The following is a 24,546-nucleotide window of genomic DNA, read 5'->3' on the forward strand; positions in this document are numbered from 1 at the left end:
CAGACTGAGTAATGAGGGGCAGGAGAGATTGGTTTTACCTATATACAGTATGTTAAAATTGCATTGTGGTGACAGTGGCTAGTGTTTGTGCTCCGGCGGTGACCTCTTGGCTTCATGAGCATGGCCAGGTGGAATATTTGTTCACCGGTTATGCTACCTGCTGCCCTCCGCCCATTTACCCCACACAGGCTCTGTATAGCACAACCGTGCTTTCTAGTTCTCACCCCTCACAGTGGAGTTTACTGTCACATTTATGGTGATGTGTGCGCTCTGCCCGTCCTGTACTTCTGAATGCAGAGGCCTCATCCTGTAACCAGGGGATTGTACAGGGAGTCTGTAAAGAAAGCTGCATTAGCTGTGTCATGGCAGGGGTTCGTGATGGCCATAGAAGGCTGTGCCATCGATGATCTGAGCCGATCGATTTGGCACTCAATGTTTTTGATGGCAAAAACCCACTTGCTATCGGCCATAGACATATAGACTGTTATAAACCATCAGTGGTCGATGGCAATCCCTAGTAGGGCGTGTAGTTTATTGGGGAATGCCATGTTCTCCAAAAATTAATGCTAGCAGTAACACTATGTACGTGTCCTCTGTATAGTAAGACTTGATGTTTTGTACTATTTAATTGTAGATTGTAATTAGATGAGCTGTACAGGGAAATCCGGTCTTCTGTGTCTTTATATGGCACAAAGAACTGGTGCTTTCACAATTGTCCTGGTGGCATCGGTGTAAATGACCTCCTGGCACACTTATTATGGTGTGTGTCTTTCATGTTGGTTCCCAGGATGATGCATTGGTCCCATAATAAACTTTAGCTTTTCTGTGATCTATTCCCATAGCAAGTCACACAGCATGAGCCGCTTTCGCACTGGCGAGCCAGCCGCCCCTTTCCTCATCACTGAGCTCACATTATTAAAATGCAGACACACGGAAGAGAATGTGTCTGGTCTCATCCCATTTGCTGCAGTCCCATACATAGGGGGGGGATAATCTTGCAGTCGCATCTGCCAGAGAGGACACTGCGATTTGGTGTAACCCTTAAGGTGGGTACACACTAATAGATATATCTGCAGATCAATTGATCTGCAGATATATCTATGGACGGATCGAGCAGTGTGTTCAGCATACACACTGCCCGATCCGTCCGGGGACTGACGTCATGAACTGGGCGGGCGCCCGCCCACCCAGTTCAGCTGTCAATCACCGCCGGCCGCCGCAGCATGTGTACGGGCGGTCGGACGACCGCCCCGTACACACACAGCGACGCGCCAATATATCGTTGGATATATTGGCCGTCGGCTGTGCTGCGTGGCCGACGTGATACGTCTGTGAACGACGGAGTTCACAGACGTATCGCCCGTACACACTGGCCGACGGTTCCGCGATATATCGGGCGTTCACGAGAACGGCCGATATATCGACCAGTGTGTACGGGCCTTTAGACTGATGCAAAGCCCCATGTGTTTCATGTTCCTGCAGTGATTCGGTAGAATGTAAGTATGTGAAATGTTCATACCTGTTAATGCACACCCTTCAGTCGTTGTTCGAGTCTGGGGAATTTGGAGACGGTAGTATGCCGCTCGGATGGTTGTATTATTCCCCGGGAAGACTGAAAAATCCCTCTTTGCTGTACTATACTTTATATCCAGCATTAGTGTTTTGATATGGCTCTGCAAGTGTCGGTACAATGTCGGCAGCTTTCATTCCCTTTTTTGGGCGAATATCTTTTACAGGACATTTTAAATAAACCATAGAACTGCTCTAAAAACTTTGTCTGGGAAACTGCAATTTAGCTCTGTATTAAGAATCTCAGGCAGTTTGTGTATTTATGTATACTATGAAATATAAAAGAAAATGATGTATACGGATGGAATGGTGTGCCTTTCATAAGATGTTAAGTAATCTGTGGTCTCTTTCAGAATACAAACTCTGATCTTAATCCTTTTTCTCTAACGTCCTAGTGGATGCTGGGAACTCCGAAAGGACCATGGGGAATAGCGGCTCCGCAGGAGTCTGGGCACAACTAAAAGAAAGCTTTTAGACTACCTGGTGTGCACTGGCTCCTCCCACTATGACCCTCCTCCAAGCCTCAGTTAGATTTTTGTGCCCGGCCGAGCTGGATGCACACTAGGGGCTCTCCTGAGCTCTTAGAAGAAAGTATATTTTAGGTTTTTTATTTTACAGTGAGACCTGCTGGCAACAGGCTCACTGCAACGAGGGACTAAGGGGTGAAGAAGCGAACCTACCTGCTTGCAGCTAGCTTGGGCTTCTTGGGCTACTGGACACCATTAGCTCCAGAGGGACCGACCGCATGGAACTGGCCTTGGTGTTCGGTCCCGGAGCCGCGCCGCCGTCCCCCTTACAGAGCCAGAAGCATGAAGAAGTCCGGAAAATCGGCGGCATGAAGACTTCTGTCTTCTCCAAGGTAGCGCACAGCACTGCAGCTGTGCGCCATTGCTTCTCATACACACTTCACACTCCGGTCACTGAGGGTGCAGGGCGCTGGGGGGGGGGGGCGCCCTGAGCAGCAATAAAAACACCTTGGCTGGCAAAACAATCACAATATATAACCCCAGAGGCTATATATGTGATAATTACCCCTGCCAGAATCCTTAAAAAAGCGGGAGAATAGTCCGCGAAAAAGGGGCGGAGCTATCCCCCTTAGCACACTGGCACCATTTTTCTCTCACCGTTCCGCTGGAAGGAAGCTCCCTGGCTCTCCCCTGCAGTCTACACTACAGAAAAAGGGTAAAAAAGAGGGGGGGCACTAAATTTAGGCGCAGTAAATATTATAGCAGCTATAGGGGACATAATTCAGTTAGTCCCTGCAGTATATAGCGCTCTGGTGTGTGCTGGCATACTCTCTCTCTGTCTCCCCAAAGGGCTTCTGTGGGGTCCTGTCCTCTGTTTAGAGCATACCCGGTGTGTGTGCGGTGTGTCGGTACGGCTGTGTCGACATGTTTGAGGAGGGAAATTATGTGGAGGCAGAGCAGATGCCTGTAGAAGTGATGTCACCCCCTGCGGGGCAGACACCTGAGTGGATGGTTTTATGGAAGGAATTACGTGCAAGTGTCGACTCCTTACACAAAAAATTTGACGACATGCCAAATGCGGGACAGCCGGCTTCTCAGCTTGTGCCTGCCCAGGTGTCTCAAAGGCCATCAGGGGCTCTAAAACGCCCGCTACCTCAGATGGCAGACCCAGATGTCGACACGGATACTGATACCAGTGTCGACGACGATGAGTCTAATCTAATGTCCACTAAGGCCATTCGCTGCATGATTGAGGCAATGAAAGAGGTGTTACACATTTCAGATTTAAACCCAGGTACCACAAAAAAGGGTATTATGTTTGGGGAGAAAAAACTACCCGTAGTTTTTCCCCCATCTGAAGAATTAAATGAAGTGTGTGAAGAAGCGTGGGCTTTCCCTGATAAAAGATTGATAATCTCAAAAAAATTACTAATGGCGTTCCCTTTCCCGCCAGAGGATAGGGCACGTTGGGAAACACCTCCTAGGGTGGATAAAGCGCTCACACGTTTGTCTAAAAAGGTGGCACTTCCGTCTCCGGCCGCCCTGAAGGAGCCTGCGGATAGAAAACAGGAGGCAATCCTGAAGTCTATATATACACACACAGGCATTATACTTAGACCAGCTATTGCGTCAGCATGGATGTGCAGTGCTGCCGCTGCGTGGTCAGATTCCCTGTCAGAAAATATCGACACCCTAGACAGGGACACTATTCTGCTAACAATAGAGCATATAAAAGACTCAGTCTTATACATGAGAGATGCACAGAGGGAGATCTGCCGGCTGGCATCTAAAATAAGTGCATTGTCCATTTCTGCTAGGAGAGGCTTATGGACCCGGCAGTGGACAGGGGATGCAGATTCCAAAAGGCACATGGAAGTTTTGCCTTATAAGGGTGAGGAGTTATTCGGGGATGGTCTCTCGGACCTCGTTTCCACAGCGACAGCTGGGAAGTCAGCATTTTTACCCCATGTTCCCTCACAGCCTAAAAAAGCGCTGTTTTATCAGGTACAGTCCTTTCGGACCCAGAAAAACAGGCGAGGAAAAGGCGGGTCTTTTCTGTCCAGAGGCAGAGGTAGGGGAAAAAGGCTGCAACAAACAGCTAGTTCCCAGGAGCAAAAGTCCTCCCCCGCTTCTTCCAAGTTCGCCGCATGACGGTGGGGCTCCACAGGCGGAGCCAGGTACGGTGGGGGGCCGCCTCAAAAATTTCAGCGATCAGTGGGCTCGCTCACAGGTGGATCCCTGGATTTTTCAAGTAGTATCTCAGGGGTACAAGCTGGAATTCGAGGCGTCTCCCCCCTGCCGTTTCCTCAAATCAGCCTTGCCAGCAACTCCCTCGGACAGGGAGGCTGTGCTAGAGGCAATTCACAAGCTGTATTCCCAGCGTGTGATAGTCAAGGTGCCCCTACTTCAACAAGGACGGGGTTACTATTCCACACTGTTTGTGGTACCGAAACCGGACGGTTCGGTGAGACCCATTTTAAATTTGAAATCCTTGAACACATACATAAAAAAATTCAAGTTCAAGATGGAATCGCTCAGGGCGGTTATTGCAAGTCTAGACGAGGGGGATTACATGGTATCCCTGGACATCAAGGATGCTTACCTGCATGTCCCCATTTACCATCTTCACCAGGAGTACCTCAGATTTGCGGTACAGAATTGCCATTACCAATTCCAGACGCTGCCGTTTGGTCTGTCCACGGCACCGAGGGTGTTTACCAAGGTAATGGCGGAAATGATGATACTCCTTCGAAAAAAGGGAGTTTTAATGATCCCATACTTGGACGATCTCCTAATAAAAGCGAGATCCAAGGAGCAGTTGTTGGTAGGAGTAGCACTATCTCAGAAGGTGCTACACCAGCACGGTTGGGTTCTAAATATTCCAAAGTCACAGCTGGTTCCGACGACACGTCTACTGTTCCTGGGAATGATTCTGGACACAGTCCAGAAAAAAGTGTTTCTCCCAGAGGAAAAAGCCATGGAGCGGTCGTCTCTAGTCAGAAACCTCCTGAAACCAAAACAGGTGTCGGTGCATCACTGCACGCGAGTCCTGGGAAAGATGGTGGCTTCTTACGAAGCAATTCCTTTCGGCAGGTTCCATGCCAGAATCTTTCAGTGGGACCTGTTGGACCAATGGTCCGGATCGCATCTTCAGATGCATCGGCTAATAACCCTGTCTCCAAGAACCAGGGTGTCTCTACTGTGGTGGCTGCAGAGTGCTCATCTTCTAGAGGGCCGCAGATTTGGCATACAGGACTGGGTCCTGGTGACCACGGATGCCAGCCTTCGAGGCTGGGGGGGCAGTCAGACAGGGAAGAAACTTCCAAGGACTATGGTCGAGTCAGGAGACTTCCCTACACATAAATATTCTAGAACTGAGGGCCATTTACAATGCCCTAAGTCAGGCAAAATCCCTGCTTCAAAACCAGCCGGTACTGATCCAATCAGACAACATCACGGCAGTCGCCCATGTAAACCGACAGGGCGGCACAAGAAGCAGGACGGCGATGGCAGAAGCCACAAGGATTCTCCGATGGGCGGAAAATCATGTGTTAGCACTGTCAGCAGTGTTCATTCCGGGAGTGGACAACTGGGAAGCAGACTTCCTCAGCAGACACGATCTCCACACGGGAGAGTGGGGACTTCATCCAGAAGTCTTCACACTGATTGTAAATCGTTGGGAACGGCCACAGGTGGACATGATGGCGTCCCGCCTAAACAAAAAACTAGAGAGATATTGCGCCAGGTCAAGGGACCCTCAGGCGATAGCGGTGGACGCTCTAGTGACACCGTGGGTGTACCAGTCGGTTTATGTGTTCCCTCCTCTGCCTCTCATACCAAAGGTACTGAGAATAATAAGAAAACGAGGAGTAAGGACAATACTCGTGGTTCCAGATTGGCCAAGAAGAGCGTGGTACCCGGAACTTCAAGAGATGATCTCAGAGGACCCATGGCCTCTGCCGCTCAGACAGGACCTGCTGCAGCAGGGGCCCTGTCTGTTCCAAGACTTACCGCGGCTGCGTTTGACGGCATGGCGGTTGAACACCGGATCCTAAAGGAGAAAGGCATTCCGGAGGATGTCATTCCTACGCTGATTAAAGCCAGGAAAGATGTAACTGTAAAACATTATCACCGCATATGGCGGAAATATGTTGCTTGGTGTGAGGCCAATAAGGCCCCAACAGAGGAATTTCAGCTGGGTCGATTTCTGCACTTCCTACAGGCAGGAGTGGCTATGGGCCTAAAATTAGGCTCCATTAAGGTGCAGATATCGGCTCTGTCGATTTTCTTCCAAAAAGAACTAGCTTCACTACCTGAAGTTCAGACATTTGTAAAAGGAGTGCTGCATATTCAGCCCCCTTTTGTGCCTCCAGTGGCACCCTGGGATCTCAACGTGGTGTTGAATTTCCTAAAATCACATTGGTTTGAACCACTGAAGACCGTGGATCTTAAATATCTCACGTGGAAAGTGGTCATGTTGTTGGCCTTGGCTTCGGCCAGGCGTGTTTCAGAATTGGCGGCTTTATCATGCAAAAGCCCTTATCTGATTTTCCATATGGATAGGGCAGAATTGTTGACTCGTCCCCAGTTTCTCCCTAAGGTGGTATCAGCTTTTCACTTGAACCAACCTATTGTAGTGCCTGCGGCTACTAGTAACGTGGAGGATTCCAAGTTGCTGGACGTAGTCAGGGCCTTGAAAATTTATGTTTCCAGGACGGCTGGAGTCAGGAAAACTGACTCGCTATTTATCCTGTATGCACCCAACAAACTGGGTGCTCCTGCTTCTAAGCAGACTATTGCTCGCTGGATTTGTAGCACAATTCAGCTGGCGCATTCTGCGGTTGGACTGCCGCGTCCTAAATCAGTTAAAGCCCATTCTACAAGGAAGGTGGGCTCATCTTGGGCGGCTGCCCGAGGGGTCTCGGCTTTACAACTTTGCCGAGCTGCTACTTGGTCAGGGGCAAACACGTTTGCAAAATTCTACAAATTTGATACCCTGGCTGAGGAGGACCTTGAGTTCTCTCATTCGGTGCTGCAGAGTCATCCGCACTCTCCCGCCCGTTTGGGAGCTTTGGTATAATCCCCATGGTCCTTTCGGAGTTCCCAGCATCCACTAGGACGTTAGAGAAAATAAGATTTTACTCACCAGTGCACACCAGGTAGTCTAAAAGCTTTCTTTTAGTTGTGCCCAGACTCCTGCGGAGCCACTATTCCCCATGGTCCTTTTGGAGTTCCCAGCATCCACTACGGACTACGAGAAATAGATTTACCGGTGAGTAAAATCTTATTTTTAATGTGTATAGTTTTTCACTTGTTTTGGTGGAGTAATTTATTTATTCTTCTTGGCACTAGGTAAAAACAGCAAGTGCTACATCCAAAAAAATGAATTCCACCAATCAATCTGTAGCAAAATTAAAGAGCACCCCCCAAAAAGCCACCCCTCCTCCTGTGAAACCTGTGGCTGTTGACACAAAAGCAGCTGCAAGTTCGACAGAAAGCAGCGACTCATCAGACAGTGAGGAGGAGGCAGCGGTGGTTCCTCCGGTACAAGGTAAGGGAGTTCTGCAGATCCAGTGTCTCAGGGGTTAGTAGGATGTACTGATGAACTGTGAGCACTGTCCTTGCTGTGGTTTGGTTAGTGAGTGTGTGTGCTTGTCCATATTGGGGGGTGGGGGTGGGGGGTAAAAATCTTGCATGGTTTCTTCTTTTCTATTTTTTTGGACATTAAAAAAATAAAAATGGTGGGGAAAACAACATTTAAATAAACTTTTAGAATTCCTAAAACGCATTGTCTAAAGTGCAGAATAATTGTTTTCAATGAACGTTGGTAAACTGAGTAATTTTAGCTCTCACTAGCCTGCATAATTTTTCTCCCTCTGGTTATCTAGCAACCATAAAACCCACCCCAGGAGCAGAAAAGAGTGCGAGTTCTGCCACTTCGGAGTCTGAGGAAGAACCCGCTAAACAAGTAAGTAGTATTTCTTTCCGAAATGTTGGATGTTCTTATGTTCTCTTTTATCATTTGCCTTCACCTCAGAGGAAATGTACCCGAATATTTAACTACAGATGTGCAGTAACATTGTTGCAACAGTTTGTCATCCGTTTGGCAGGCGCTGAAGACGTGTAGTGGAGGATGCAGGGGTACCTGTAATTCTGTAGCTCCTCTCCTGTACCCCTCCAGATTCCGCAGGGAAGTCTCACACAGAACTGGCAGCTGTGTGAGGCTAAGCTTTGGAGGTACCCTAGCGGCACCACCACTGCTTGGCCCAAGGTAAAGCAAATGGAATCTCTGAGAAGCAGGGACGTAAACGGCGACAGCAGTGACTAGGGCCCTCATTGTATTGACTGGCAGCTGCTCCCTGACTATTCACAAAGATCCTGGCCACAGTGACTGCTCCCCTGCGGTCAGGGATGGAGACAGTCATTCAGTACCTTGAATATTCCCAGCAAGGCCACTTCCCCCTCTTTACTTTAGGCTTATGTGCTGGAAACACTACAGACGCTGGAGGCCAAACTGCAAGAAGTTCATCATGACCCCTTCCTGGCATATGGTCTCTGGGGCTTCTATTCGGATACCGGGCAGAAGTGAGTGCTTCTCCTGGAGGTCTAGTGAAGTCCTAGTTTGCTCATAACAGATGTCTGTTCATTTTCAAGCTGTTATAGACAGGGTCCACTTTCCTCTTGTCACCCATTCCACCTGTGAGTGACACTGTACCCTTACCTTGTGTACAGACTCGTCCATCGCCGGACAGACTCCCCTCCCTGTGACTTGCCACTGATTGCCATACATGATAATGGGAGCTGCTCTACCCTCAGCCTCTGACCTCCTCCTACCCCCTCTGTCACATCTATGTTCCTAGATATGTCCACTTATACTATATTGTATTGTGCTGAATGACCACGTGTGTGGCTGCTGGTCCTGGTGGGCACCTCCCCCTGTGGGCTGTCCTCTTTGTAAGGGTAGGGTAGTGACCAGGGGGCACACATACTGACACCTGTTTGCAGCAGCACTGGGATACTTGCCTCTTTAGAGGCAGTCAGGAGAATCTCTCCGTACTGTTCCCTGGGAATGTAAGTTGCGACCCCTTCTGTTGGCAGGCCCTGCATTCTTAAGAATGCAGAACCCTCTGCCCACTTGGGGGGGGGGTTACTCCTGTATCGGAGTAGCAAGGAAGTATCCGCAGACAGTATATTTCCTGTCTGTGTACTTCCTCCTATGGAGTTGTGTTTAATCCTCTGTGTACTCCGTATGTTTCTCACTCATGTCTGAATAGTAGCTTGTGTAATTGTTTAAATATATCTGTGTAAATTGCCCAGTGGGCCATCAGAGACAGACACCTTGCACTGCAGCATGTGCGATGTGTCGCGTACAAAGATCCCTCACTGTGTGTGTGGTTGTGTGTGTTTTGTTTCCCCTCTAGGATCACGTAACTCTCTGCTTGTTGGCCACTGTTTGCCAGTCCCTTGGTGGTGTCACTGGAGGAGCAGGTTTAGGCACAAGGACTGGCAGTGCTGGGGTTGGCTAGTTTCCTCTTCCTTTAAAAAGCAGCTTCTCGCTTCCACCTGACTTTCCTATAATTTCTCATTAATGTATTAGGGGACGGGGTGTTAACCTTAGCTGCCACCTTCCTGAGGGTTAGCCGTAGCTGGCACCCCCAGGGGGTTAGCCCTGGGGAAGGTGGGGGGGGTGGTTTAGAAATACTTACTCCCTCCAATCTGAATCTTCAATGCCTGGATCCTGTGGTCAACCGCTGGCATCCTGGCAACCGGGATATAGTATAACTACTGAGAGATCGCCCCCAACATATCTGAACCATTTCCGTGTCGGCGACTGGCTAACAGGTAATTTTTCTATTTACTTTTTAAGATCAAGGCCGTACTTGCCAAAACTGCTGCCGCAAAGAAGCCTGCTGCCAGGAAACCTCGTAGTACAGCAACATCCAAAGGGAAAGCTACAGTGAGGAACAATGCAAGCAAGTCTTCTGATGAGACAGACATTGATAAACCGGTAAGCAGAGGGGGGGGGGGGGGGAGGTATACATTCTGCAACTAGGATGGATTTTTTAGCTATTTCTCTAGTATCCTTAAGGGATATTGGGGTGACTTAGTACGATGAGTATAGTCTGGGTCCAAAGGAGCCAGTGCACTTAAATTTCTTCACTGGGTGTGCTGGCTCCTCCCCTCTATGCCCCCTCCCACAGGCAGTTTAGAAAAAAGTGCCCTCAGGAGAGGATGCACATTTCTGAGCTTCAGGCAGTTTTCTTCAATTTCTTTTTCATGTTTGTTATTTTCGGTATGCTGTCTGGGCAACAGCATACCTGCACCGTGGGAGTTAGAAGGGGGGGGGGTGTCACCGGCCTTACGAGGTGCAGAGCCGATTTGGGGGGGGAGGGGGGGGGGGTTGTTCAGCGGGGCACTGCGCCTTGGCTGTCACAGCCGCAGCACACCCCTAAGACTGCCTGAAGGTGACATTTGTGGTGAGTACTAAATGGGGGGGCCCGCTAGGGGGGTCCCCCAGTTCACTGTGCGGCTGGGCATGGCATACGGGACCCTCCCAGGGGGGGTCCCCGCTACGATCCCCGGTATAGACTGGCACAAAACCGCTTGAACTAGCACTTGTTGTGATGTCTTTAAGCTGAATTGAGACTTTACCAGTATAATATATCACTATAGCTCCGGCGCCGTTGGAGGGGACGGAGCTTCCTCAGAGCGGAACCAGAGGCATTTTGGCGCCTTCCTCTGCTTACTGCAGTCATCCACAGCACACACAGCGCTTCCTGACTCCTCAGCTACACTGGATATCTGGTACAGGGTGTAGCAAAGGGGGAGAGCCGCTTTTGTACACTATCTGGGTCCTCTTTAGGACAGGAACTGTTTTTTACCTTGGTCACTATAGTGATTCGCTCAAGGAGATGGGGAACATTAATGCCAGGACTTCTGCCATGGCAGTGTCTGCGCACATGTCCTTGTGGCTGCGTCAGTGGATTGCGGACGCAGAATCCAAATGTAGTGTGTGTGAAGATACGGGGTTCTTCTAATCACTCAGACACAGAGCCGATGAAACCAAAGTGATGGTTTATTTCTCACAGCACACAGTAGTAGATAATTCACAGGAAACAGAAGTAAATATAGCCCAGAAATAGTATACAGGTAGCAGTCCAGATAGTAAGTCCCAGTAGAGAATTTAGGTCCACAGCAATTCCACACAGAAGTTCCAGATAAACAGATCCACACAGCAGAACTTACCTGGGTAAGATTATAGTTCAGAATATATTGGCTAATGGATGAACACACACATGGGGTAATAGTGACACAAGCCAGAGAGACATGGGAACAGAAGGAATAAAAAGTACATTAAACGCTATAAAGATGGAAACACCACAAATACAGTATTAGCCCCTGCCTACATCTCCACAGTGTGGAATCCCCCCCCCCCCCCCCCCCCCCCTTTTCTGGGGAATGGCTCTTTGGGGTTGAATTGGATACCTGGATTTCCAAAGCTGCGGCTAGGAAATCAATGTTTCTCCCCTCTGGGGCTCCACCGGCGCGACTCTCCTATCCGGGCCATCTGTCCAGTCCTTTCGGTCTCGCAGATTTCGATCTAAGGCCAGAGGTGCCTCCAATGCGACTAGAGGCACCAGATGTAAGTCCGGAAAGCCTGCAAGCACCAGCTCTGAGGAACAGACAACCAGTTCTGCTTCCGCTAAGGCCTCAGCATGACGGTGCCCACCCACCCCGAGAGGTTCTCGACTGCGTCACTTCAGCCGCGTCTGGGAGGCTTCCTGCCAGGATACCTGAGTCAGAGATCTCGTTTCTCAGGGCTACAAGCTGAAGTTCGACAGTACTCCTCCCCAACGATTTTTCAAATCATCAAGGTTACCAGCTTTGGAGGATATGCAATTTACGTTGCAACAGGCCAGCCTAAAGTTGGTCCAGTCCCACGTCATTTTTCCAGTACCAATACCGCAACGCAGCAAAGGGTTTTGCTGAAACCGGACCGTTCGGTAAGACCCATTTTGAATCTAAAATCCTTGAATCCTTACTTGAAGGTGTTCAAGTTCAAAATGGAATCCCTGCGATCAGTGATTGAGGGCCTGGAAGAACAGGAATTCATGGTCTCCTTGGATATCAAGGATGCCTACCTCCCCATATTCCAATTTGGCCGCCTCATCAGGCGTACCTGCACTATCCAACTTCTGTCACGCCATGGGTGGATCCTGAACTTACAGAAGTCCCACGTGTAGCCGACTCAGCGGCTTCTGTTCCTGGGGATGTTGATGGATACTGTTGCCCGGAAGGTGTTCCTACCAGAGGTCAAGGCGAGAACACTTCAGGAGATGGTCCGCATGGTACTCCGACCTGCTCGAGTGTCCCATCTACCTTTGCATAAGATTGTTGGGGAAGATGGTCGCCTCCTACGAGGCGATTCAATATGGCAGGATTCATGCCAGAACTTTTCAGCTGGATCTCCTGAGCAAATGGTCCGGTTCACCGAGTGATACAGCTGTTGCCTCAGGCCAGGATTTCCCTCCTGTGGTGGCTGCTGTCCTCCAATCTACTGGAGGACCGGAGTCTTGTAATTCGGGATTGGACCCTCCTAATGACAGATGCGTGTCTACGAGGATGGGGAGCTGTCACCCAAGGGGCGTAGTTCCAGGGCAGGTGGTCAGCCCACGAAAGCCTCCTTCCAATCAACATTCTGGAACTTCAGGCGATCTACAATGCTCTGCTTCAGGCCTGTTCTCTGCTCAAGAATCAGCAGTGGCGTATATCAATCGACAAGGAGGGACAAAAAGTAGAGCCTGCATGCGAGAGGTGTTAAAGATACTCCTCTGGGCGAAAAGAAATGCAAGAGCAATGTCTGCAATCCTCTTTCCGGGAGTGGACAACTGGGAAGCTGACTTCGTCACGATCTCCACCTGGGGGAGTGGGGACTCCACCAGCAGGTCATCAACCGGTGGTGCTGCCCGCAAATCAACATGATGGCAGTGGATACACTGACGTCGCATTGGCCTTACGGGCTTGTCTACCCGTTTCCTCCGATTCCGTTACTCCCCAGGGTGCTCAAGCGCATCAAAAATCTGGGAGTCCAGGCAATTCTGATTGACCTTGGAGGGCGTGGTACGCGGATCTTCTGACCATGTCCATCGAAGACCCTTGGCCTCTACCACTAAGAAGAGATGATCTTCAACAAGGACCGTTTGTCTACCCGGACTTACAGCGACTTTGACGGCGTGGAGGTTGAGCGGAACATCCTAGCTCACAAGGGCCTTTCCAGAAAAGTTATTACTACCATGGTTCGGGCCAGGAAACCTGAGACGTCAAAACACTATCTTTCTATCTGGAAGAAATATGTCTCTTGGTGCAAGGAATGCACGTATCTGCCTGCAGAGTTTAACTTGGGACGTTTCTTACGTTTGCTGCAGGCTGGTGTGGATAAGGGCTTACGTCGGGGTTCCATTAAGGTCCAGATTTCAGCCCTCTCCGTTTTCTTCCAGAAGAAATTGGCAGTGTTACCAGAAGTTCAGACCTTCTTGCAAGGGTACTCCACATCCATCCCTGCTGCCTACGGCACCCTGGGATCTGAATGTAGTGTTGGAATTTCTACAGTCCTCCTGGTTTGAACGTCTGATGAACGTAGAAGACAAGTACCTCACGTGGAAGACTGTGATGTTACTGGCTTCTGCTAGGCGTGTCTCAGAATTGAGGGCCTTGTCGTGTAAAAGTCCATATGTGGTCTTTTGCGGGGACAGAGCGGAGCTCCGGACTAGGCAGCAGTTCCTGCCGAAGGTTGTCTCTGCGTTTTCACTTGAATCAGCCTATTGTGATTCCGTACAGTTCTGACGCTTCTGCTCCGGAGGAGGCATTGGATGCTGTGCGAGCCTTGAAGATCTAGGTCAGGAAAACGGCTCTGATCCGAAAGACGAATTATTTGTTCGTGCGCTCTGATGCGCAGAAAAAGGGCTGTTCTGCTTCAAAGCAGTTCATTGCTCGTTGGATTAGGCTTACTATTCTACAGGCCTATTTTCGACAACCTTACCTGTTCCTAAGTCTCTGAAGGCCACTCTACCAGATCAGTGTGTTCTTCCTGGGCGGCTGCCCTTGGAGTCTCTACCTTACAACTATGCTGAGCTGCTACCTGGTCGGGGAAGAACACTTTCTTTTTCATCCACTAGGGGTCACTGGAGTACTCTTGGGATATGGACGGCTTTAGCAGAACAAAGGCACTGAATATTTAAATTTAGAACTCTCCACCCCTCCATATCCCCGAGTACCTCAGTGTTTTTTCTGTGCTCACAGCACTAACAAGGCTTGTGTGGAGAGTTCCCACACTTAGTTGAAGATTTTATTAATTTTTCATTTTAACTTTTACTTTTTTCACTTAGCACATCCCTTCCCAGTTTCTGTAAAAACATGGGTCCGGGATAGTGCCGCTGCACGGACAGCGCTTGGCGTGTCGGTCCTCACAAAGAGCACCCTCACAGCCACAGGCAGCCCACTGCAAGAGCTGGACGGAGCTTACAGATAGAAGCCCCGTCGCAGCCATAAACTGAAGAGCTCGGAGCTTACAGATAGAAGCCCGTCGCAGGCCTCCTTACAACAAGGTATGCTGGGGAAACGGGGCGGTCAGCGCAGGCTGCCGCCCCGCTGTGTGGGGTCAGTGTTGTAATGCCGCCCGCCCCAGCCGCTCCGTCCGGCCGCCCCAGCCGCTCCGTCCGGCCGCCCCAGCCGCTCCGTCCGGCCGCCCCAGCCGCTCCGTCCGGCCGCTCCGTCCGGCCGCCCCAGCCGCTCCGTCCGGCCGCTCCGTCCGGCCGCCCCAGCCGCTCCGTCCGGCCGCTCCGTCCGGCCACCCCAGCCGCTCCGTCCGGCCGCTCCGTCCGGCCACCCCAGCCGCTCCGTCCGGCCGCTCCGTCCGGCCACCCCAGCCGCTCCGTCCGGCCGCTCCGTCTGCCCGCCCCAGACGCTCCGTCAGCGCTGTATTGCATGCCAGCGCTGAGAGGGGGACAACCTCTCTATAGTTCCTGTTCGGCTCAGTAAAAAACACTGAGGTACTCGGGGATATGGAGGGGTGGAGAGTTCTAAATTTAAATATTCAGTGCCTTTGTTCTGCTAAAGCCGTCCATATCCCAAGAGTACTCCAGTGCCCCCTATGGTTTCAAAGAAAAGGATTTACCTGGTAAGTACCAAAATCCTATTTTTTTGTGACGTTCTACAAGTTTGATACACTGGTCAAAGAGGATTCCCAGTTTGGCAGGCGGTGCTGCAGCAGTCTCCGCACATTCACGCCCGTTCTGGAAGCTTTGGAATGTCCCCATCGTACTAAGTCTCCCCAGTACCCCTTATGGATGCTAGAGAAAATAGGATTTTAATTACCTACCGGTAAATCCTTTTCTCGTAGTCCTTAAGGGATATTGGGCGCCCGCCTCAATGCGTTGACTGTTCTGCAGGTACTTATGTGGTTACCTGTTCAGCTGTTGTTGTTACCAGCCATTGCAGGTTATTATGTTAGTGGTGTGCTGGTTTGTAAATCTCATCCCACACTTATCATATTTCCTTCTCTCATATATGTCCTTCTCCTTCGGGCACGTTTTTACTTATAACTGCCTGTGGGAGGGAGCATAGAGGGGAGGAGCCAGCACGTCCAGTTGAAGAAATTTAAAGTGCACTGGCTCCTTTGGACCCCGTCTATACCCCATCGTACTAAGTCTCCCCAATATCCCTTATGGAGTATGAGAAAAGAATTTACAGGTAGGTAATTTAAAATCCTATTTTTATTTTTTATTTTTATTTTTTATATGCTTGGTGCTCTTTGCTTTTGCAAAGCAGCGGAGTTATGGCATAATGTTATATGCTGCCTGACCCGTAATGTGTGTGCGGATTTGCATACAGAGTGTCCTTTGTGTTTTTCTGTCTTCGCCCAAACACTTTTATTTATTTTTTAATACTTGGTTTAGTCTAGCCTTCTGCGAAACTGAGGCACCTGTGCAGACACCTGTTGCTCTAATCCTTCAATCGGGCAGAAGACATTAGTTCAGTATGGTGGAGATCTGATTGTAGAAGGACTGCAGTAGGGTCACCACAGAGCTTGTAGTAAGTGCAGCTTTTCCGTATGGCAGCCAGGCCCCAAGCGATCACCACTTTACAGAACACCGACAGATCAGTAGAGCAGTTATTCTACCTCCTACCCTGTGCCAGATAAATGAACTGAAAATGGTGCCTTGGAGTCTTCTGCGTCGCTGCCACAACCACCTTTTCTTCTTGTTTATCTTTGTATTGTTAATGGAGTGGAGCTGTGATTGTGGCTTCTCGGGTCAATGTAGACTCACAACTGACCATGGCCATAACTGTATTGCAGGCTAAAGCAGCCATGGGAGCGAGCATCAGCGCAAGTAAAACTGCAGCCGTACTTACTGCCTCCCAGACTAGATCTTCGCAAGGGAAGACCCCGACTCCAGCAAAGGCATCGGCTTCTGAGAGCAGTGATGACTCTGATAGTGAGGAGGAGCCAGAGGTAAACCTGAATCTTTCTTCTCTAACTGCATTGGCAACTCTGGAAGTATCTGAGATATCCCAGGGTTGGGTTGGAGGTCCCCTTTGTAAGTGCTATTTGTTGGGATGCCTATATATTTTATGGACTTCTGTGTGTTGCAGAACCAGAAGGTAGCCCCTGTGGTCCAGGCAACACCAAAGAAAAGTGCAACACCAGTATCTCGGGCTAAGGCTGTTGCATCCAAGGCTCCCAAGCCAGAAGCAACTGCTGTCTCCTCCAAACCTGCAGGAAGTGGAGAGTTGGGCAGCAATAGCTCGGCGGTAAAGGTGCCCCAGGTAAAGATTTGTTTGTGTTATAAAAGGTAAAGTAAAGGCCCATAGACACTGGGCGATTTTGAGCTGAAAGCAGGTCACTTTTGGTGTGTTGAGCTGTTTTCAGCTCAAAACGTCCCAGTGTGTATGCACAATCGGTGAGCGCTGATGCGCGCCCCCGCTTTATCGCCGGCGGCCGCCGTTCCTCTGCTGGTATTACCATATTACATAGTATTATATTACATGTTTTATATGTATTATATACATATTACATGGTATTACATAGTGTCCTGCTATGGAAAGCCGTTCACCCCCGCTGACATCGCTGGGCAGGGGAGAACACTGAGCGCTTCTCAGCCCAGCGATGTCGGCGATCATCGCTGTGCATACACGCTGGGCAAAAAACGCCTATTGTGTATGCACCTTAACACTGTAGTACAGGAACTGTAGTACGGGAGTTTTAGGTACTCCCTTTATAAGTTGTCGGCTCTTTAACCTAAATCCGGTTTGATCTGAGAATTAGGGGCAGATGTATTAAGCCTGGAGAAGTGATAAAGTGGAAGGTGATAAGGCACCAGCCAATCCGCTCCTAACTGCCATGTTACAGACTGGGTTTGAAAAATGACAGGAGCTGACTGGCTGGTGCGTTATCACCTTCCACTTTATCTCCTCTCCATGCTTAATAAATCTGCCCCTCTGTTTGGCCCAAAACTGTGTAAATTCATGAATTATCGGTGGCACATTTGTTAGCATGGCTATCGTAGGAGTTTCCTTCTAGAGTCCAAAACTTACTGATGGGTTGAGATTATTTTTTTATTTATTTTTTTAATCTTCTGTATTAACTGTTCCTACAGGGTACAGCCTTGTTTGGTCCTAAGCAATGTTTTACTGCTTCAGACACTACTTAGTCATGTGATGCCTTCTAAGAATATTTCTCTGTCATCCATCTGGGGGACGCTGCGCCGTTACTTGTGGGTTAGAGGTGTGTGGTTGTGGAGTTTGGCACAGAACTATTCAAAACCTGACTCCTCCCCCCCTCTAACCCCTCCCATCTCCTTCCTGCCTAGCCAGTACCTCAGTTTTAGTTTTGTGCCTGTGGAGTACAGACACAGATGTTATCTCTCTGAAGATTTTAGTTAGGTTTTTATTCTTTTATTATTTGTGTACCTAGTCCCTGTATACAGGTGACAGGTACTACTAGAGTGGGGTTAGATAGAAGCTCCCACTCTATTCTGCCACGGGAAGCCACCACACTTTGGTCACTGGGGCTTGATTCCTGTTTCTAAAAGAAGTTCGGCAGTGAGAAGGTACAGGATAGACACAATCTGTCTCTGACAGTATTGGTCTATCCTTCATATGCTTCATAACCTTCATATGCTTTATTTTCTCTGACGTCCTAAGTGGATGCTGGGGACTCCGTAAGGACCATGGGGAATAGCGGCTCCGCAGGAGACAGGGCACAAAAGTAAAAGCTTTAGGATCAGGTGGTGTGCACTGGCTCCTCCCCCCATGACCCTCCTCCAAGCCTCAGTTAGGTTTTTGTGCCCGGCCGAGAAGGGTGCAATCTAGGTGGCTCTCCTAAAGAGCTGCTTAGAGCAGTGGTTCCCAAACATTTTTGAATCACGGCGCCCTAGAGTAACAGAATTTTTATCACGGCACCCCTAGTCCAAAAGTTTCTAAATGGGAAATGTATAAAAAAAATTAAATTAAGTAAATTATGTTTATATGTCATACTTAGGTTCAGTTATGTGGTGAGGGACAAGATTTGCTTCTGTTTGTACACATATTTTATGACTGGCAGCCACAAGTACTAGTTTTTCCTATTACATGGATAATAAATATTTCGAATTGGCCCTGGAGCACCAACCCGAGGCACCCCTGCAAGTGTCCCGCGGCACCCCAGGGTGCCACGGCACACAGTTTGGGAACCACTGGCTTAGAGTAAAAGTTTTATTAGGTTTTTTATTTTCAGTGAGTCCTGCTGGCAACAGGCTCACTGCAACGAGGGACTTAGGGGAGAAGAAGTGAACTCACCTGCGTGCAGGATGGATTGGCTTCTTAGGCTACTGGACACTAGCTCCAGAGGGACGATCACAGGTACAGCCTGGATGGGTCACCGGAGCCGCGCCGCCGACCCCCTTGCAGATGCTGAAGAGAGAAGAGGTCCAGAAATCGGCGGCTGAAGACTTCCCAGTCTTCTTAAGGTAGCGCACAGCACTGCAGCTGTGCGCCATTGCTCTCAGCACACTTCACACCAACGGTCACTGAGGGTGCAGGGCGCTGGGGGGGGCGCCCTGGGCAGCAATGAAAGTACCTATGCTGGCTAAATATACATCACATATAGCCTCTGGGGCTATATGGATGTATTTAACCCCTGCCAGGTTGTCAGAAAAACGGGAGAAGAAGCCCGCCGAAAAGGGGGCGGGGCCTATTCTCCTCAGCACACAGCGCCATTTTCCCTCACAGAACTGCTGGTGGGAAGGCTCCCAGGCTCTCCCCTGCACTGCACTACAGAAACAGGGTTAAAACAGAGAGGGGGGGCATTTTTGTGGCGATATTATTACATATTAAGATGCTATAAGGGAAAACACTTATATAAGGTTGTCCCTGTAAAATTATAGCGTTTTGGTGTGTGCTGGCAAACTCTCCCTCTGTCTCCCCAAAGGGCTAGTGGGGTCCTGTCCTCTATCAGAGCATTCCCTGTGTGTGTGCTGTGTGTCGGTACGTGTGTGTCGACATGTATGAGGACGATGTTGGTGAGGAGGCGGAGCAATTGCCTGTAATGGTGATGTCACTCTCTAGGGAGTCGACACCGGAATGGATGGCTTATTTAGGGAATTACGTGATAATGTCAACACGCTGCAAGGTCGGTTGACGACATGAGACGGCCGGCAAACCAATTAGTACCTGTCCAGGCGTCTCAAACACCGTCAGGGGCTTTAAAACGCCCATTACCTCAGTCGGTCGACACAGACACGGACACTGACTCCAGTGTCGACGGTGAAGAAACAAACGTATTTTCCATTAGGGCCACACGTTACATGTTAAGGGCAATGAAGGAGGTGTTACATATTTCTGATACTACAAGTACCACAAAAAAGGGTATTATGTGGGGTGTGAAAAAACTACCTGTAGTTTTTCCTGAATCAGATAAATTAAATGAAGTGTGTGATGATGCGTGGGTTTCCCCCGATAGAAAATTATTGGCGTTATACCCTTTTCCGCCAGAAGTTAGGGCGCGTTGGGAAACACCCCCTAGGGTGGATAAGGCGCTCACACGCTTATCAAAACAAGTGGCGTTACCGTCTCCAGATACGGCCGCCCTCAAGGAGCCAGCTAATAGGAGGCTGGAAAATATCCTAAAAAGTATATACACACATACTGGTGTTATACTGCGACCAGCGATCGCCTCAGCCTGGATGTGCAGCGCTGGGGTGGCTTGGTCGGATTCCCTGACTGAAAATATTGATACCCTTGACAGGGACAGTATTTTATTGACTATAGAGCATTTAAAGGATGCATTACTATATATGAGAGATGCACAGAGGGATATTTGCACTCTGGCATCAAGAGTAAATGCGATGTCCATGTCTGCCAGAAGATGTTTATGGACACGACAGTGGTCAGGTGATGCAGATTCCAAACGGCACATGGAAGTATTGCCGTATAAAGAAAAAGACACCGTCTTTCAGCCTCAGTCCTTTCGTCCCCATAAGGGCAAGTGGGCAAAAGGCCAGTCATATCTGCCCAGGGGTAGAGGAAAGGGAAGAAGACTGCAGCAGGCAGCCCCTTCCCAGGAACAGAAGCCCTCCACCGCTTCTGCCAAGTCCTCAGCATGACGCTGGGGCCGTACAAGCGGACTCAAAGGCGGTGGGGGGTCGTCTCAAGAGTTTCAGCGCGCAGTGGGCTCACTCGCAAGTGGACCCCTGGATCCTACAAGTAGTATCCCAGGGGTACAGATTGGAAATTCGAGACGTCTCCCCCTCGCAGGTTCCTGAAGTCTGCTGTACCAACGTCTCCCTCCGACAGGGAGGCAGTATTGGAAACAATTCACAAGCTGTATTCCCAGCAGGTGATAATCAAAGTACCCCTCCTACAACAAGGAAAGGGGTATTATTCCACACTATTTGTGGTACTGAAGCCAGACGGCTCGGTGAGATCTATTCTAAATCTGAAATATTTGAACACTTACATACAAAGGTTCAAATCAAGATGGAGTCACTCAGAGCAGTGATAGCGAACCAGGAAGAAGGGGACTATATGGTGTCCCTGGACATCAAGGATGCTTACCTCCATGTCCCAAATTGCCCTTCTCACCAAGGGTACCTCAGGTTCGTGGTACAGAACTGTCACTATCAGTTTCAGACGCTGCCGTTTGGATTGTCCACGGCACCACGGGTCTTTACCAAGGTAATGGCCGAAATGATGATTCTTCTTCAAAGAAAAGGCGTCTTAATTATCCCTTACTTGGACGATCTCCTGATAAGGGCAATGTCCAGAGAACAGTTGGAGGTCGGAGTAGCACTATCTCAAGTAGTTCTACGACAGCACGGATGGATTCTAAATATTCCAAAATCGCAGCTGATTCCGACGACACGTCTGCTGTTCCTAGGGATGATTCTGGACACAGTCCAGAAAAAGGTGTTTCTCCCGGAGGAGAAAGCCAGGGAGTTATCCGAGCTAGTTAGGAACCTCCTAGAACCAGGCCAAGTGTCAGTGCATCAATGCACAAGAGTCCTGGGAAAAATGGTGGCTTCTTACGAAGCGATTCCATTCGGCAGATTTCACGCAAGAATTTTTCAGTGGGATCTGCTGGACGAATGGTCCGGATCGCATCTTCAGATGCATCAGCGGATAATCCTGTCTCCAAGGACAAGGGTGTCTCTTCTGTGGTGGCTGCAGAGTGCTCATCTACTAGAGGGCAGCAGATTCGGCATTCCAGACTGGGTCCTGGTGACCACGCATGCCAGCCTGAGAGGCTGGGGAGCAGTCACACAGGGAAGAAATTTCCAAGGAGTGTGGTCAAGTCTGGAGACTTCTCTCCACATAAATATACTGGAGCTAAGGGCAAGTTACAATGCTCTGAGCCTAGGAAGACCTCTGCTTCAAAGTCAACTGGTGCTGATCCAGTCGGACAACATCACGGCAGTCGCCCACGTAAACAGACAGGGCGGCACAAGAAGCAGGAGGGCAATGGCAGCAAGGATTCTTCGCTGGGCGAAAAATCATGTGATAACACTGTCAGCGGTGTTCATTTCGGGAGTGGACAACTGGGAAGCAGACTTCCTCAGCAGGCACGACCTCCACCCGGGAGAGTGGGGACTTCATCTGGAAGTCTTCCACATGATTGTGAACCGTTGGGAAAGACCAAAGGTGGACATGATGGCGTCCCGTCTGGAAAAAAAAACTGGACAGGTATTGCGCCAGGTCAAGAGACCCTCAGGCAATAGCTGGGACGCTCATGTAACACCGTGGGTGTACCAGTCGGTGTATGTGTTCCCTCCTCTGCCTCTCATACCCAAGGTACTGAGAATTATAAGACGGAGAGGAGTAAGAACTATACTCGTGGCTCCGGATTGGCCAAGAAGGACTTGGTACCCGGAACTTCAAGAGATACTAAGAAGGGACTTGCTTCAGCAAGGATCATGTCTGTTCCAAGACTTACCGCGGCTGCGTTTGACGGCATGGCGGTTGAACGCCGGATCCTAAGGGAAAAAGGCATTCCGGAAGAGGTCATCCCTACCCTGGTCAGAGCCAGGAAGGAGGTGACCGCACAATATTATCACCGCATTTGGCGAAAATATGTTGCATGGTGTGAGGCCAGGAAGGCCCCCACGGAGGAATTTCAACTCGGTCGATTCCTGCATTTCCTGCAAACAGGACTGTCTATGGGCCTCAAATTAGGGTCCATTAAGGTTCAAATTTCGGCCCTGTCGATTTTCTTCCAGAAAGAATTGGCTTCAGTTCCTGAAGTCCAGAAGTTTGTCAAGGGAGTACTGCATATACAAACCCCTTTTGTGCCTCCAGTGGCACTGTGGGATCTCAACGTAGTTCTGGGATTCCTCAAATCACATTGGTTTAAACCGCTCAAATCTGTGGATTTGAAATATCTCACATGGAAAGTGACCATGCTGTTGGCCCTGGCCTCGGCCAGGCGAGTGTCAGAATTGGCGGCTTTGTCTCACAAAAGCCCATATCTGATTGTCCATTCGGACAGGGCAGAGCTGCGGACTCATCCCCAGTTTCTCCCTAAGGTGGTGTCGGCGTTTCACCTGAACCAGCTTATTGTGGTACCTGCGGCTACTAGGGACTTGGAGGACTCCAAGTTGCTAGATGTTGTCAGGGCCCTGAAAATATATGTTTCCAGGACGGCTGGAGTCAGGAAAACTGAATTGCTGTTATCCTGTATGCACCCAACAAACGGGGTGCTCTTGCTTCTAAGCAGACGATTGCTAGTTGGATGTGTAGTACAATTCAGCTTGCACATTCTGTGGCAGGCCTGCCACAGCCAAAATATGTAAATGCCCATTCCACAAGGAAGGTGGGCTCATCTTGGGCGGCTGCCCGAGGGGTCTCGGCTTTACAACTTTGCCGAGCTGCTACTTGGTCAGGGGCAAACACGTTTGCAAAATTCTACAAATTTGATACCCTGGCTGAGGAGGACCTGGAGTTCTCTCATTCGGTGCTGCAGAGTCATCCGCACTCTCCCGCCCGTTTGGGAGCTTTGGTATAATCCCCATGGTCCTTACGGAGTCCCCAGCATCCACTTAGGACGTCAGAGAAAATAAGAATTTACTTACCGATAATTCTATTTCTCGTAGTCCGTAGTGGATGCTGGGCGCCCATCCCAAGTGCGGATTGTCTGCAATACTTGTACATAGTTATTGTTACAAAAATCGGGTTATTATTGTTGTGAGCCATCTTTTCAGAGGCTCCGCTGTTATCATGCTGTTAACTGGGTTCAGATCACAGGTTGTACGGTGTGATTGGTGTGGCTGGTATGAGTCTTACCCGGGATTCAAAATCCTTCCTTATTGTGTACGCTCGTCCGGGCACAGTATCCTAACTGAGGCTTGGAGGAGGGTCATGGGGGGAGGAGCCAGTGCACACCAGCTAGTCCTAAAGCTTTTACTTTTGTGCCCTGTCTCCTGCGGAGCCGCTATTCCCCATGGTCCTTACGGAGTCCCCAGCATCCACTACGGACTACGAGAAATAGAATTATCGGTAAGTAAATTCTTATTATTTTATATATATTTTATTTATATTTTATTTATTGATTTCCCTCACCTCCCTCCCTCCCTCCCCTTCCCCCGGAGATGTGGGGGCGGTACACAGTAGCGAGGGCTTTACTGATCCCTGCTACTGGTGTACGGATGGTCCGGAGCCCGGGAGTGCGGTGAGTCACTCCCTGGGGGGGGGGGGGGGCGCGCGCTTGGAGCCGCTGTATGTAGCTGCGCGCACGAGCCAAGGACTTGGCGCGCCTTCTCAGGGAGGACCTGGCGCGTACGTCAGTGGCAGAGGGGACGGATTCCCGCCCTGCACTACCGCGTACGCGCTCCAGTCAGCGTCTACAGAGCTCCGGGGCGCCATCTTCTCCGGAGGGGACGCTGTGCACACACGTGGCTAAAACACTTCTTTGGCTCACTACTACTCAACCTACTTGTTCAGTGGGGGTCACCTAACAGCAAGTATACTTTGGGGGCATAGT

General features: G+C 49.7%; 1 protein-coding gene across 9 annotated transcripts in view; it reads left to right on the top strand.

The window, feature by feature from the left end:
* Positions 1–24,546, top strand: part of TCOF1 (treacle ribosome biogenesis factor 1) — a 231,621-nt gene that overhangs the window by 34,946 nt on the left and 172,129 nt on the right. For all 9 annotated transcript variants that reach the window (XM_063928639.1, XM_063928641.1, XM_063928644.1 and 6 more), the window contains exons 5-9: positions 7,389–7,587; positions 7,925–8,004; positions 9,904–10,044; positions 16,393–16,548; positions 16,689–16,862. In XM_063928639.1, the coding sequence (XP_063784709.1) occupies positions 7,389–7,587; positions 7,925–8,004; positions 9,904–10,044; positions 16,393–16,548; positions 16,689–16,862 (750 nt within the window). The remainder of the gene's footprint in view (positions 1–7,388; positions 7,588–7,924; positions 8,005–9,903; positions 10,045–16,392; positions 16,549–16,688; positions 16,863–24,546) is intronic.

Source organism: Pseudophryne corroboree, chromosome 6 (assembly GCF_028390025.1).
Source record: "Pseudophryne corroboree isolate aPseCor3 chromosome 6, aPseCor3.hap2, whole genome shotgun sequence".
NCBI lineage: Eukaryota > Metazoa > Chordata > Amphibia > Anura > Myobatrachidae > Pseudophryne > Pseudophryne corroboree.